This window comes from Alligator sinensis, unplaced genomic scaffold (assembly GCF_000455745.1).
Source record: "Alligator sinensis unplaced genomic scaffold, ASM45574v1 scaffold550_1, whole genome shotgun sequence".
Classification (NCBI taxonomy): Eukaryota; Metazoa; Chordata; order Crocodylia; family Alligatoridae; genus Alligator; species Alligator sinensis.
Window position 1 is genome coordinate 2765112 of NW_005841980.1, and position 12496 is coordinate 2777607.

At 58.5% G+C, this 12496-nt stretch overlaps 1 protein-coding gene across 1 annotated transcript in view; it reads left to right on the forward strand.

Moving 5' to 3' along the window:
- CAMK2A (calcium/calmodulin dependent protein kinase II alpha) overlaps positions 1 to 12496 on the forward strand; it is a 54011-nt gene that overhangs the window by 1003 nt on the left and 40512 nt on the right. Inside the window, exon 2 of the mRNA XM_006021157.3 lies at positions 8790 to 8884. Within this exon, the coding sequence (XP_006021219.2) occupies positions 8790 to 8884 (95 nt within the window). The remainder of the gene's footprint in view (positions 1 to 8789; positions 8885 to 12496) is intronic.

The following is a 12496-nucleotide window of genomic DNA, read 5'->3' on the forward strand; positions in this document are numbered from 1 at the left end:
ATTCCTGCGGGGTCCAGAACACCTGCTCCCATGGGAAATCAGGCCCCTGAATGCCTGGCAGGATGAAGCCGTGTGTCTGTATGCAGAGATGCATGTGTGTGCACATTTTGCATGCTTGGGCATCCCTCTACGCCTGTGTCCAAAGGAGTGCACCTCTTTGAATGTGTGGGTGTGAGTGCTGTTGACATGGGTTACATTTGTGTGCAGATTTTAAGCGTGCAATTAGAGGCATCTGAGCACACATGTATGTGCACTGCCCATCTGTTGCATTTGGGGCACATCTGCGTGTGCAAGCGCAAGTCCTGAATGCGCAGTGGTGGACACGCTTGCTCCAGCGCATCCATCGCTCCTTCCATGCACAGCCGTGTCAGTGCCTTCCTAAGTCTGTGTGCACACAAGTGGGTGTGGATACAGTGCTGGTGGCGCGTAGGCGTGTGGGTATAGAAACCCAGAGAAAAAAGAGGGGGCGAGGATGGAGAGATCAAGAGGAGAGAGGTTGCTTTCTCCTGGACTGAAAGTGGCTAACACTTCCAGTTCAAGTGGCAGGAGAAGCCCAAACAGGTCAGAAACAGGTGCGCGCCCCATGGAAGTCAGCGTGGGTTTGCTCCTGAGCTGCGCCCAGGTCCGTGCCCGTCGGTGCAAAGGCAGTGGGGCGTTGCGGGGCGCTCCGCACCTTGCGGGTGCTTGCAGCAGGCTTTGGTGACTGCGTCACTCATGGGAGCAGAAAACCCAAGTGGAGCCATGAGTCAGTGACCAGGTCCCTGCAATCAGTGGCAGTAAAGATGGTGTTGCAGCGGGGAGGGGGGATGCTTCTCCTATCAGCTGTCTGCAAGGTGTTGCTCTGGACCTGTGTTTTTCCAGAGGTTTCTTCTCCCGGCTGTGCTCTCACCCACCGCTGCGTGGTGTCGAGGTGCGGGAGGGACGAGAGCTGGGGGAAGTGCTCTCCAGCGCCACTGGTTTGACTGGAGGAGATGAGAACGGGCAGGGCGCACGGCAGCCGGTGGGTGGGGGGGGTCTCAACAGGGCAGAGGGGGCAATTGGGGCATGAGTGGGGAGAAAGAGGTGTGACGGGATGGGACACTACTTGCCGGTAGCAGATGGCACAGGGCAGACCGGAGGCCTGGCAAGTGCCTGCCTTCGTGGGTAGGGCAGTGGGATCATTGACACCTCGAGCCTCCATCTGCAATTCATGGGGGTCCTAGCCCGAGCCAGCCGATCCGGGTGGCAGCTTTGTGCGGAGCTTCATTCAACCAGAGGCAACGCAGATGGATGTGCTTTTCCAAAGCCAAAAATAAACAAGCAGCGTTTGCAGGCTGCAGAGAGGAGCTTGGGTTCGCTCCGCTCCTCCGAGCTCCCCACCCCACGGGGCTCGATCCAAGCCCCATCTCCTAAGGAGGTCTGCTCCTGCCTGCCATGCAGAGAGGGAGGTTTCCACCTCAATGCTGCCCACCCCAAGGCCGAGACATCTCCAAAGAGGGGCGACCCACGAGGCAGAGCCCGACTCTGCGTTCTCCTTTCCTGGGCAATGGAGAGATCTCGCTTATCCCAAAGCACCTCCTAAGCGTTGTCTCTGAGCTGGAGGAGAGGGAATTGCCCCTGCATCACTTAGGTCCACTCCCTGTGGGTTTCCGTGACCCTCTGGGCTGGGCCGGTTGGGGATTTTCCATAGGAAGCATTTCTCTGCATCAAATGCAGCTTCAACAAAATCAAAATTTTGGATGGGAGACTTGTAATTGGCCTGAATTTTTTCCTAGAAATCGGAATGACAGCTTTCCTTTGGCCTCACTTCGACCCATGAGAAACAGGGCTTCCCCATCCGGGTGTTCGCTCATAGGACTTGTGGTCTGGGTCCCTTTTCTCTCCCACGGGCTGATCTCCCTGGAGCACCATGTCTCCCATAATGTAGCACTGACTACCCACGGCCCAAACAGCACAAAGCATCCTGGGGGACATAATTGGGCCAGGGAGCTCCTGAAACATTAGCTCCGTGGGGTCTTCCATCAGACGAGGACATGTCACGTGGACTCGGGGACGGTACAGCAAACCAGACGGTTTGATTTGGGGAGCGTTATAATGCAATAGGCTGGTGCTTCCCCATCACATTGTTTTGGAGCCCATCAATGCCTGGAAAAAAACCCTGGGATTGCAACTTCTCCTTTCAAAGTAGTGTGAAAATGCAGCTCAGGGCATCCTTGTTTCCTCTGGGAAAGAGGGTCCAGAGGTTGCTCCTGTCTATGCCCCTGGAAAAACGGGGTTCAGATCTGATCCTGCCTGGGACTGGGAGTGCTCCGGGGTAGGGAGGAAGAGGAACTTCACGTGCTTTTTCCTCCGGCAGCGATGGCGGGGCTCTGGGGGGAGCAGTGCCCAGTCCCGGTCTCCTGCAATGGGATGCGGCGATTCCCAAGGAGACAAGATCTGGCCATCAGTGTCATGTCAGTGCCATGAAGTCATTGCAAAGGCAAATGGCCCAGAGATGGCAATTCGCTCTGTGGAGGTAGGGTCTGCTCAGCCACCCACTCCCCAGCCCAAGGCAGCTAGGAGTGGGCACAGCCCGGCCCAGCTGTAGGAGATGGGGTTGTGGGCGAAGGAGAGTTCCCCATATAGATTTCCCCACTCCTATATAGTGCTGCATGTGGTCCCGTGAGTTATGGGGGCTTCTGGTCTTCCCCGAAAGCACCGTCACCACCGATAGGAAGGATTGTGGGTCCTGGCTGGTACGACTCTTGCCCCTTCGCTCTGCCTTGCTCATTCCCTGCCATTGCGGGTACAGGTGGGCCCTACTCGGGGCAAGGCTGGAGCAGCGGGCTCTGATGCTTGGGCAGGTGGGAGGAAGGATGCTCGGGGCATTGCTTCTGGAGCCACCCCTTCAAAGCAACCCAGGGCGAGGAGGAAACCAGCCCAGGCTCCATCTTCCTTCCCAGCCGCCCACCGGCAGCGAGGGCAACGAGGCAGCTCTTCTCAGAAGAGCCCGTTTCCAAGTTGGCCGTGGCCCACTGACTCGTGTCTTCCCTCCTGCCAGTCACCACAGGGATCCCGGAGTCCACCTGCCCCGGGGGCCAGGCAGCCAAGCGAGCGGCGGACGGGCAGAGAGGCAAAGAAAGGGGCTGGTGGCTGGTGGCTGGGGAGGCGATGGGAGAGACTCCTCGAAGCCGGAGGCAACCGGCGGGAGGTGAACAAAAGGAACGCCTCGTTCTGGCTCCGAGCTCCCCTTTGCAACCGCCCCCACGGCAGGTTGAGGAGGGCCAGGAGGAAATTATCATGCGGCACTGTATAATCAGCCCCTGCGCGCCCAGATAGGCAGGGAGAGAAGATTTCATTTAAAAAAAAAAAGAAAGAAGAAGAAGAAGAAGAGGGAACAAAAAAACCCCAGCCCACACTCTTCTTTCTAGAAAGGAGAGCGAGCCTTAAAATGCCTCGGAGGAGGAGGAGGTGTGGAAGAGGGGGAGGAGGCAGCCTCTCCGCCTGGTGCTGGCAGGGAAGGTGTGAAACGAGGAGAAGCACAATGTCCCCGTGTCAGAAGCGCCGGGGTCCTGCCGCTGACAGGGCTGGCTCCGCGCCGGGGCCTTTTCCCATGGCCCGTGGGAGCAGGCCCACCTGGGACAGAGCTCTTATCGACGCCGCAATGCCTTGGCAGGCCACCCTCCAGCTGCATCTCCCCGCAGCAGCTCTGCATAGGTGCATGCAGGGAGGGCCGTGGTTGCGGAGGTGGAAGGAGCCGGGGGTGGTCTAGGGCAGGGGCTCTTCCTATGCAGGGAGGCAGGGGGCCGTGCATGCTCAGAAGTGCTCCCTGGTGGTGCGGGGCCAGGCAGGTGGAGACACCTCCGAAGTAGGGGGCTGGTGTCTCCTGTCTGGGAAGCTGAAGAGCAGGGAAGGGTCTCCTTGGGCAGGATAAACCTGGAGCATTATGCAGCTGGCAGCTGCCCTCCATCCAGCCCGCAGGAGACGTGGCCGAGCACCAGGTTTCACCAGGACTGGGGGGTGTCACAGCCACCGGATGGGTTCTCCGCGGCTCAAACAACTGCGAGGAGCAGAGCGTGCTGCCCGGTGTGCAGCTGCCTTGGCTGCAGCTGCTCCAGTTTAAAGTGCAGGCGATCAGCTGGAGACTGGGAGGCGCCGGGGCTGCAATAGCAAATGAAGCAGAGATGGGGGGGTTAAGCTGTGAGCATGTTTGCAAGGACACAAGCCCCCGTTCCCTCACCCCCACATAGGCTGAGGCTGCTTTGAGCATCCCTGTGCCACGCAGATGCTGCACGGTCCCTGCAGTGTGCACACTGGGCTGCTGGGATTACCCCCCCCACACACACGCGCGCGCACCCCCATGTGTGCACATTGCAGCTGTCCCCCCTGAATGCCCCCCACCCAATTCCCTAGACCACGCACCCGGAGAACACTCCTTACAGCAACCCCCAGGTCCCGAAGCCTGGGCTACACTAAGGAGACCCACCGTTGTTGGTGTCAGCAACAGGTGCAAGGCAGCGATCTGGATGTAGCTCTCGGGTTTAACTGGTGGCAGTCTGCTGGTTTCGGGCTCAGAGCCTGCCTCATCGAGTGGCAGCACTAGTGCACTGGCCTGTGTAACGCCGGGCAACATGCACCTAGCCCCCCCTGCCCCTTTTGCACACACACACACATGCACACGCTGCAGGAGGCAGGTGAAGACCATCTAGAGGTTGCCCAGAGAGCTCCCTCTGAACATGTTCGGAGGATGCATCCCAAAGCACCCCTCGGCCTGCACCCCCGCACAGCAACCAGAGAGGTTTTGGCAGGGGTGAGGCACAATCCCCAGTTAAAGCAGGTCCTGGAGGCAGGCCTGGTGTAGGCGGGGTGCTCAGTGGGGTGGTTGGGTGTGTGGCCTTCGGGCAGGGCACAGGATCGTGCCTCCCTTCCCCCTGCCAAAAAGCAAATGGTGCCCCTCCTGCTCCCCCCGCCCATGCCCACACAGCTCGCGCTCCCGGTGCGGCATGTACAAGCGCTCTGGAGAAGCGCTCACCCACACACGTTCGCTGGGATGAGGGTCGGCCATATGCAAGGCTCTCCCACACACCTCCATGCTGCCTTTCTGCAAAGCTCCTGCCTGCTGAGCAACAGCCCTGGCTCTCCTTCTGCATCCCTTTGCCGAGGCACCTCCGGCCCCGGGCTCCCGCCCGATCCGTGGCTGGCCCTGCTCTCCCAGCCCATCCCGCGTGTCGAAGTGAACCGCGCCGACTCCAGAACAGCATCTGGAGGCAGCTGGATGGAGCCACCGCTCACTGTAGCTGCGGTCCAAACAAGAAGCAGGCTCGAGCACAGAGGTAGCAGGCTGGCCAACGATGCAGAGGATATTATAAGGCATTTGTGTAAATCAGTGCGGAGGCCTCACCTGGAGCATCCTATGCAGCGCTGGTCACCCCGTCTCAAAGGGATGAGTGAGGCATAGGGATCCTTTGATCCGACCGGCAGCCAGGCTAGCTTATGGCAGAAAGAAGCTGAATAAGAAGGGGCAAGATAAAGGTTTACTGGATGATGAGGGGTGCAAGGCAGGTTGGTTGGGAAATTCTCTCCTCCCTGCTTTGTAACACCTGGATAAAGGGGCAGCTGATGGAATGAAAAGGCAGGAAATAAGAAAAAATCCCCCCAAACCATAACCCATGGTCTCAGATGATGGAGGATCAGGCTGCCAAGCTCAGTGCCACAGGCAGTTCTTGACGTGAAGCATTCAGCAAGGTTCAAAGGGGCTTGGACATATATCAGGCACGATCATCCGGGGAGGGATCTGCAGCCGTGTGTGTCCGGGCTGGAGCCCTTTGGCTGGCGACCCGGGTAAAGGGCAGTGGGAGCAGATTGCCCTGCCTCTGCCTGCCGTGGGGGTCTGATCTGATACAGGTTGCAAGCGGGCATTGGGCTCGACGAACCACCAGCTCCAACTCGCCCCAGCTTTGCCCATGCAGAGCGACTCTGTGCTACGTGGCAGACCCTGCAAGGGATCCGGGTCAGACCGGGCTGAGACCCGCAGAACTCGTGTCACGTTCTCGAGCCGCACCGAGGCTGACGTTTCCTGAGCGGAAAGGCCAGTGCCGCTTGTTGCCCTCCGTGGCCAGTTCAGACCTTGTCCCCGGCTCTGCTTGGGGGCTGTTAGGGAAGAGCTGAGACACCAAACAGGGAAGAGCACGTTGGTGAAACTCCCCCGGTGCAGTTCTCTCCTCGGGTCTCGGCACAGGGTTTTCTCTTGCTGGGTGGCTTAGGTTAACATACATGGAAGATTTCCTTACTGAGTCAGACACCAATGATTCAGCCTGTGGTATAGGGGCCCCTCCTGACGGGGTTTACCAGCCTCCCCCTGAGTTCAGGATGGGAACAGGGTGGCTCCTGTTGGTCTCAGGGCACGGGTTACCCCACGATGGGCTCTGGGCCCCAGGGCCTGCCCACGGCTGTGGGAGTTGAGGGCATTGCCTGCCCCCAGGGATAAAAAAATTAAGTCAGGCCTCAAATTAGGAGTCCTGTGCAGTCAAGTAGATGCAACGGAGGACTGCTGTTGCATTGGCGCGGTCCGGCTTCTCTCCGCAGCTCTGCCCCCGTTAGCTGAGGCTCTCGGAAAGAGCGTGACTCCAGATCCGGGAGCCGTGTGAATGGGACAGGGCAGCTCTTCAGTGTCCTGCCATCATGCCCGGGGGCTGCCTCGCTGCGCTGATACCGGGGTGGACGGGATGGCCCGGTCTTTACCCCAAAGAGCCCGTGAAGCTAGACCAGGTAGATGCAACGGAGGCTGGGGCTGTGGATGGCAGCGCGCTGGTGTAGGTGAGGTGCAGGGACCACTGAGTCGAAACAGCTTCACGGAGCTGTTCCCAAACCTCCCTCCTTTACGCCCACCCACAGAGCCTGGGGGGCCACCCCAAAGGCATTGCTCCTGCCCTCCATCACCCACTCCAAGGAGGAGCAGGCCCCCACCCCTGCCCCTTTGCAATCCAACCTCCTGGCCCGGCGTCTCTGGGGCCAAAAGAGACCCCGCGAGCCGGAGGGGCAGGGAGAGATCCCCCGTAGCTCTTGAAGCCTTTCAAGCCCTCCAGAGAAGCAGCTTCTCCCCAGCCCTGCCTGCAGCTGCCATGTGGCCCATGCAGCGCTCTCCATGGGGGCTCGGGGTGTGTGGGCTTGCCTCTCCGCCGGGATCCAGCATGCTCCGCGCTCCCGTCCCTCACACCCCGCCGCTCGCCTATTTGGCTACGGATTCCTATTCAAACCCAAATTGCCCACCGCCTCCCGCCCCCACTGGGAAAATCCATTATTCCCCAGGCCTCGTCAGGGAGCCCGCGGCCCCATTCCTCTTTCATCGCTTTCCAGCTTGTTTGTGGGGAGAGGGGAGGCGGGGCTGGAGGTGGAATTGCTTTTGATAGTTATTATTTGCCTGATTTGAATGGGTTTGGCAGAACGCTACAAAGAGCTTTTGCTCCTACACAGCAGGGCCGTTGCATGCATGTGCGCGCGCGTCTGAGCGCAGGGGTGCGTGGATGGGGTGTGCACACGTGTACGGTTCGTGGGGTGTCCCTATGGTTATGTGCATGCGTGTGGCTGGTGCAGGTGACACGTGTGGACGTGGAGGGTTAGAGGAGTGTCTGATTGCGTGTGTGTATGTATGCACGCCTGTATGGTTGAGTGGTGTCTGTGTGCACACGTGTGCATGGATGTTTGAAGGGTGTGTTTGTAGTTGTGCATGTGTGTGTGTAATGCTGGGTAAGGTGCCTTGCCCTCCGAGCCTGAAACCCAGGCTCAGATTTGGGGGGTGTGGGGTGGAAAACATCAGCTGGTCTCTACTGAGTCAGGGAGGGACCGCGTTCAGCAGCGACCCGGGGCTGGGCAGTCCCAGGGAATGCTAGCTCTCGCTTCGACGGGGAGGTGCTTCTGACAGCTCAGGGTTAAGAGGCGGTTTTCAGTTTTCCAATGCATTCAACAGACCTAGAAAACCCCCACCTCTACTTCTCTCTGTTGCTTTCCTCACGCTCAGCCCCAAGAAACATATGCACATGCATTTAATCATACAGGGTCTCACCCAGAGACACCCATGCCATCTTCAGCCTCGCACATTGATCCTGAGACATACCTTTATATGTTAGCAAGATGCCATAGGTAGATCCATCCACGAGACCCCAAGATGCACGTGAGCGGCTAAGAAACACTCACTCACTGGGTGACCCCAAGATGCAGCCACCCTCGTGCAATAGCCTGACTTGGCCCCGGTCCTTCTCTGTGGCACGGGGCCCTGGACCAGCAGTGTTTGCGACCAGGGATGATCCCTATGCTGGATGTGGGGTGTGCACCCACCTTCCCTGTGTTATTGCTGTAATCGCTCAGTACGACGCCCAGTTAAAAAAAGGACACTGATGTCAAGCCGGAGGGTTTTGTGGGAACAATGCAGTTCATTTCTGTTACCCCTTCATAAGCAAAAGCTGTTGGTGAATATGGCCTTGTGGATTGAGAGAGGTTTGGAAAGACAGACGGTGGCTCAGCAAAGACCTGCCCACTCAGGAGAGGAGGAAAGCGAATGTGCTTGGCTGAAAAGGGGAGGATGGATTTTGAACTTCTCTGATACCGAACGGTCCCTTCTTGCTTCTCCGTACCACGGGCACACTGTCATAACGGTCCTGTGATGCCCTCTGGTGCTTTTTGGATCGTCGTGGTCCAGCTCACCACCTTTCACAACCCCCACCCCGCTCTACCCAAGATCACGCCCAGGCTGGTAACTCCTTGATGCGGGCACCTTGCTTCCCTTTCCGAGACCCAACCCTCACGCTTTCTTTCTGGGCTCTTGTCTTCCCCAGAGGTGCTTTCTCAATTGTCCGGAGATGTGTGAAGGTGCTGTCGGGACAGGAGTATGCAGCCAAGATCATAAACACCAAGAAGCTGTCTGCCAGAGGTAGGTGCAGTGGAGTGCCTCGGCTCCACCGCCGTGCTTCTCGTGTCCCTGCCGCTTGCTCCAAGGCAATACAATATAATATTTCACCTGTCATATCACCTGCCTGAGTCCTGCTGAGGGCCGTGGGGGAGGTGATCTCCATGCACAATGGATCGGACTGGTTGTCATGAACGGCAGAGTGGAGCGGAGGTGGTGGATTTTATGTTGGGAGGTGGGGGAGACACAGGCTGCATTTGGGTAAGGGGGTTCATCGAGCAGGGAGGGTGGGTGGCATGTCGGACATCCAGAAATCCCATTTCCTCTAGCCTAACTTCTATCTGCATGATGCACGTGCCCTGAAACAGTCCCCAGAGCCTCTGCTGAGTGGTTCTGCATATCCTCAACTCCCAGGGACTTGCAGCAACTCAGCCCTGCTCCAGGGCCTACGGGGTGGCAATTTTGGACACCTTGGGGTGCAGACAAATGATGGATTCCTGCCAGCATAAATGATACCGGGACCCAGAGTGGGCAGACAACCAGTCGCTCTCAGCTAGCTGCCACAGTCAGCCTTACTATAGCCCCTTACCACCAGGCGGTAGCTTGTTTGCACTGAACAAATGGCTGGCCCAGGACATTGTGGGCACGGGGCCCCTACCCCAGTGTCGCCTGCATCGATGAACGTTTGCTGCTTGTTTCCGTCGGGGCAATTCTGCACTGAAATCTAGTAGCTTATGGTGCGTGCACACCAGGTTGGGGGGTTATGTCTTGTGTCTCCTGCTTTTTCACACGGCAGGTTGCGACAGCACGGACAAGTGCTGTGTCCGGGCCCCTCGAGTTCAGTTCAGTGAGGTTTTTATCCCAGTCTGGGGTTTTCCCCTCCTCCCTGATCTCCCCTGTGTTACATGTTTCTGACTCCTAGGTCTCCGACTCCCGTTTCCCCTCCTGCCCCAGCTCTGAGCCTTGCTCACAGCACTTCCAGGGGTTTTTCTTGCTGTCCATACCCCTCTCTGCATCTCGTGGGGCTTTCCTATGCCCCACCTTGCTCTCAGGTGCTATCTGATGCACGCATGCAGGCTCTCAAGGCTGGAGGAATATCCAATGCAAGGGGAAATGTCACAGGGGCCTGGAGAGGAGAGTAGTGGGGATGTTAGCCGTGGAGTAGCCATGACTGTGAAGTCCTAGCAGCATGGGAAGGATGGTGCAGGGGCAAACAGAAGAGAAACAAGCAGCCCTTGCTTCCAACTCCATTCTCAATGCCGTCTCTGATAGCCCCTGTCCACGGCTGTGGGGGCTGGGGTTGCTGCAGGGAAGCTGGAGGGGGAAGGAGGTGCTGACTGGAGCCCACAAGCAGAGCTGCACCTGCTTTTCCCCAGGGCCCTGCCCACACTTTGCTCCGTCGCCCGCAGTGCCCGCAGCTGCCCCGAGTGTGTTTGCAAGCGAAACGCTCTCATGGGGAAAGAAAGCACAGGCTGACCTGTGACAAATGGAAGAGAGAATGGCAGGAAAGACTAAACTCTTCATTGCAGAGATGCCCCCTCCTTCCCCTCCCCACCGCCCCCGGGAACCCACCCTTCCAGCTGCAGAAACGTAGCCCGCTTTGCTCTGCCACGTGGGCCTGGAGAGCGTCCCCTGCGTCCTCTTCCCCAGCGCTGTCCTCAGAGGTGCCCAGTCAGCAGCCGCGGTGGCCTGGCACGAGGAGAGCAGCGTTGGAAATGACAGTTCAGCGCGCTCGGTCGCAGCTGCCGGTCCCACGTGGCCCCCGTGCCTGGGCTCCCGTGGCCGTGCACATGGCAATGCACGTGGCGTGAAGGGAAGCTGCATAATTGATCGGCGCTGTTCTCAGCTGCACCAGGGTTGACCGGGGTCTCTGAGACCCAAAACTGTCAAGTAGGATGTAGGATCCATTTTTCTTCCCAGCCAGAGCAACCAATGAGTCCGTGACAGCCCCCCGCTGAGCTCCTTGGCAATGGCCCTGCAGGCCGGCCACGAGCAGGCATCGCCCCAAGTTCAATGGCACCCCCCCAGGCCTATACCCAGCTGCTACGTGACCCGTATCAGCCTAATATTTCACTTGCCCTTGCCCCCAGATACACGGACGGAGCCCAGCTAGAGAGCCGGCTCTTTCCCAGCAGTCAGCATCCCGCTGCTCCCCTCCAGGCTCTCAGGCCTGACATTGCTGGTTTATACCACGGTTTATGTGGACATCTTTAATATGGACTCAGACCCAGCCCTTAATTAAGGGCTCCCTCGCCCTTATCTGTGGCTGGGGGCTTTGCCTGCTTTGGAGGGTGAAGCATCCCCGTGGTGGAGAAGAGGTTGGACTCAGCGGCAGCAAGCCGGAGGGGGACTCTTTCGAGAGGTGGCCGGACACCGGCAGCCCCACTCCTGGATGACTAAATCCAGTTATGGGCTGCCTGACACGGGAGCCTGGATTTGCTCAAGGGCAGCCCAAGCCCTTTTAGGTGGCCCACGTTGAGTGGGAGCAACTCCCAAACCAGCAGTCGTGGCTGTGGGCTCTCCAACCCACGCAGTCCCCAAAGTGTCCCGAGGACAGCAAGGGGGAAGGGGTTGAGACTCGGGTCTGTTGACCCCGCCACCCTGGTCCAAGCTTCAGCTGGTGGCCCCGGCTCGGACCAGGCCTCACTTTGTTTCTGCCTGGCCCGCCGCAGAGCCGTCTCCATCTCCTGTGATGGGCCACGTCTCCCCAGCGCACCATGGGGCTGGCTAACGCCTCCCACATCCCACCCTTCCCCTGCCTTTGCCTCCACCGCTCTGCTCCTACCGACGCCTCTCCTCCCATCCCCTATTCCTCCCCTTTGCTCGCTCCTCCACGCTCCCATCCTCATCCTATTCCCTCCGGCCTTCCTCCACGCCTACCTCCACCCCATTCACGGTGTAACAGCATCACGAGCCCATCCTGCACGCCTTTCCTCTCCCTGCTTTCCTCTCCCTGACCTCCATCCCATAACCTCTGCTCCCGTAACCTCAAATCCCCGCCTCAAATGCAGCAGAGTCCATACAGAATAACCCCCCTGGCAGGTTAACCCAACACAATCACTCACAACGCTGCAGCCCCCGGGCACTGGACAAGGAAGTCCTCCAGATCTCTCATCCCCTCCCTCCATAGTCTCATCCCCTCTCTCGGGTTTCCTTTACTCACATTGCCTGCATACATTAAATGCTATGGTCCTCGGGGCAGGGACTTGCTTTAATGTATACGTGGAGATCGGCATGCGTCCCCTTTGGCACCGTATAAATCACGCAGTATCTGTGCACGCAAGTTGGCTGTGTTTTCATTGCCGTTCCCGCCAGGGTAGGCACATGCTTTCCATCTCGGCGTTCTCGAAAGTCGGAGGCTTGATCCGTTACCTGCGGCTCTGGGGAGTTACGCCAGCCGTGCTCCTTGTGCGAACATCTCTTCTGGGAGCCCAGGTGGATGGGCAGTTATCTGTGTCCCAGGCTGCGCCTTGTAAAGGGAAAGTTGATAGCCTAGCTTCGGTGGAGCAGGGCGTCAAAAGCCCTACAGCCAAGGAAGATTGATTGCCAAGAGCTGTGCGCAAGCGGGAGCTGCGCATTGTGTTTTATAACTGGGTAACTCTCCACCCGCTGTAAATAAAATGGAATTGGGCTTTA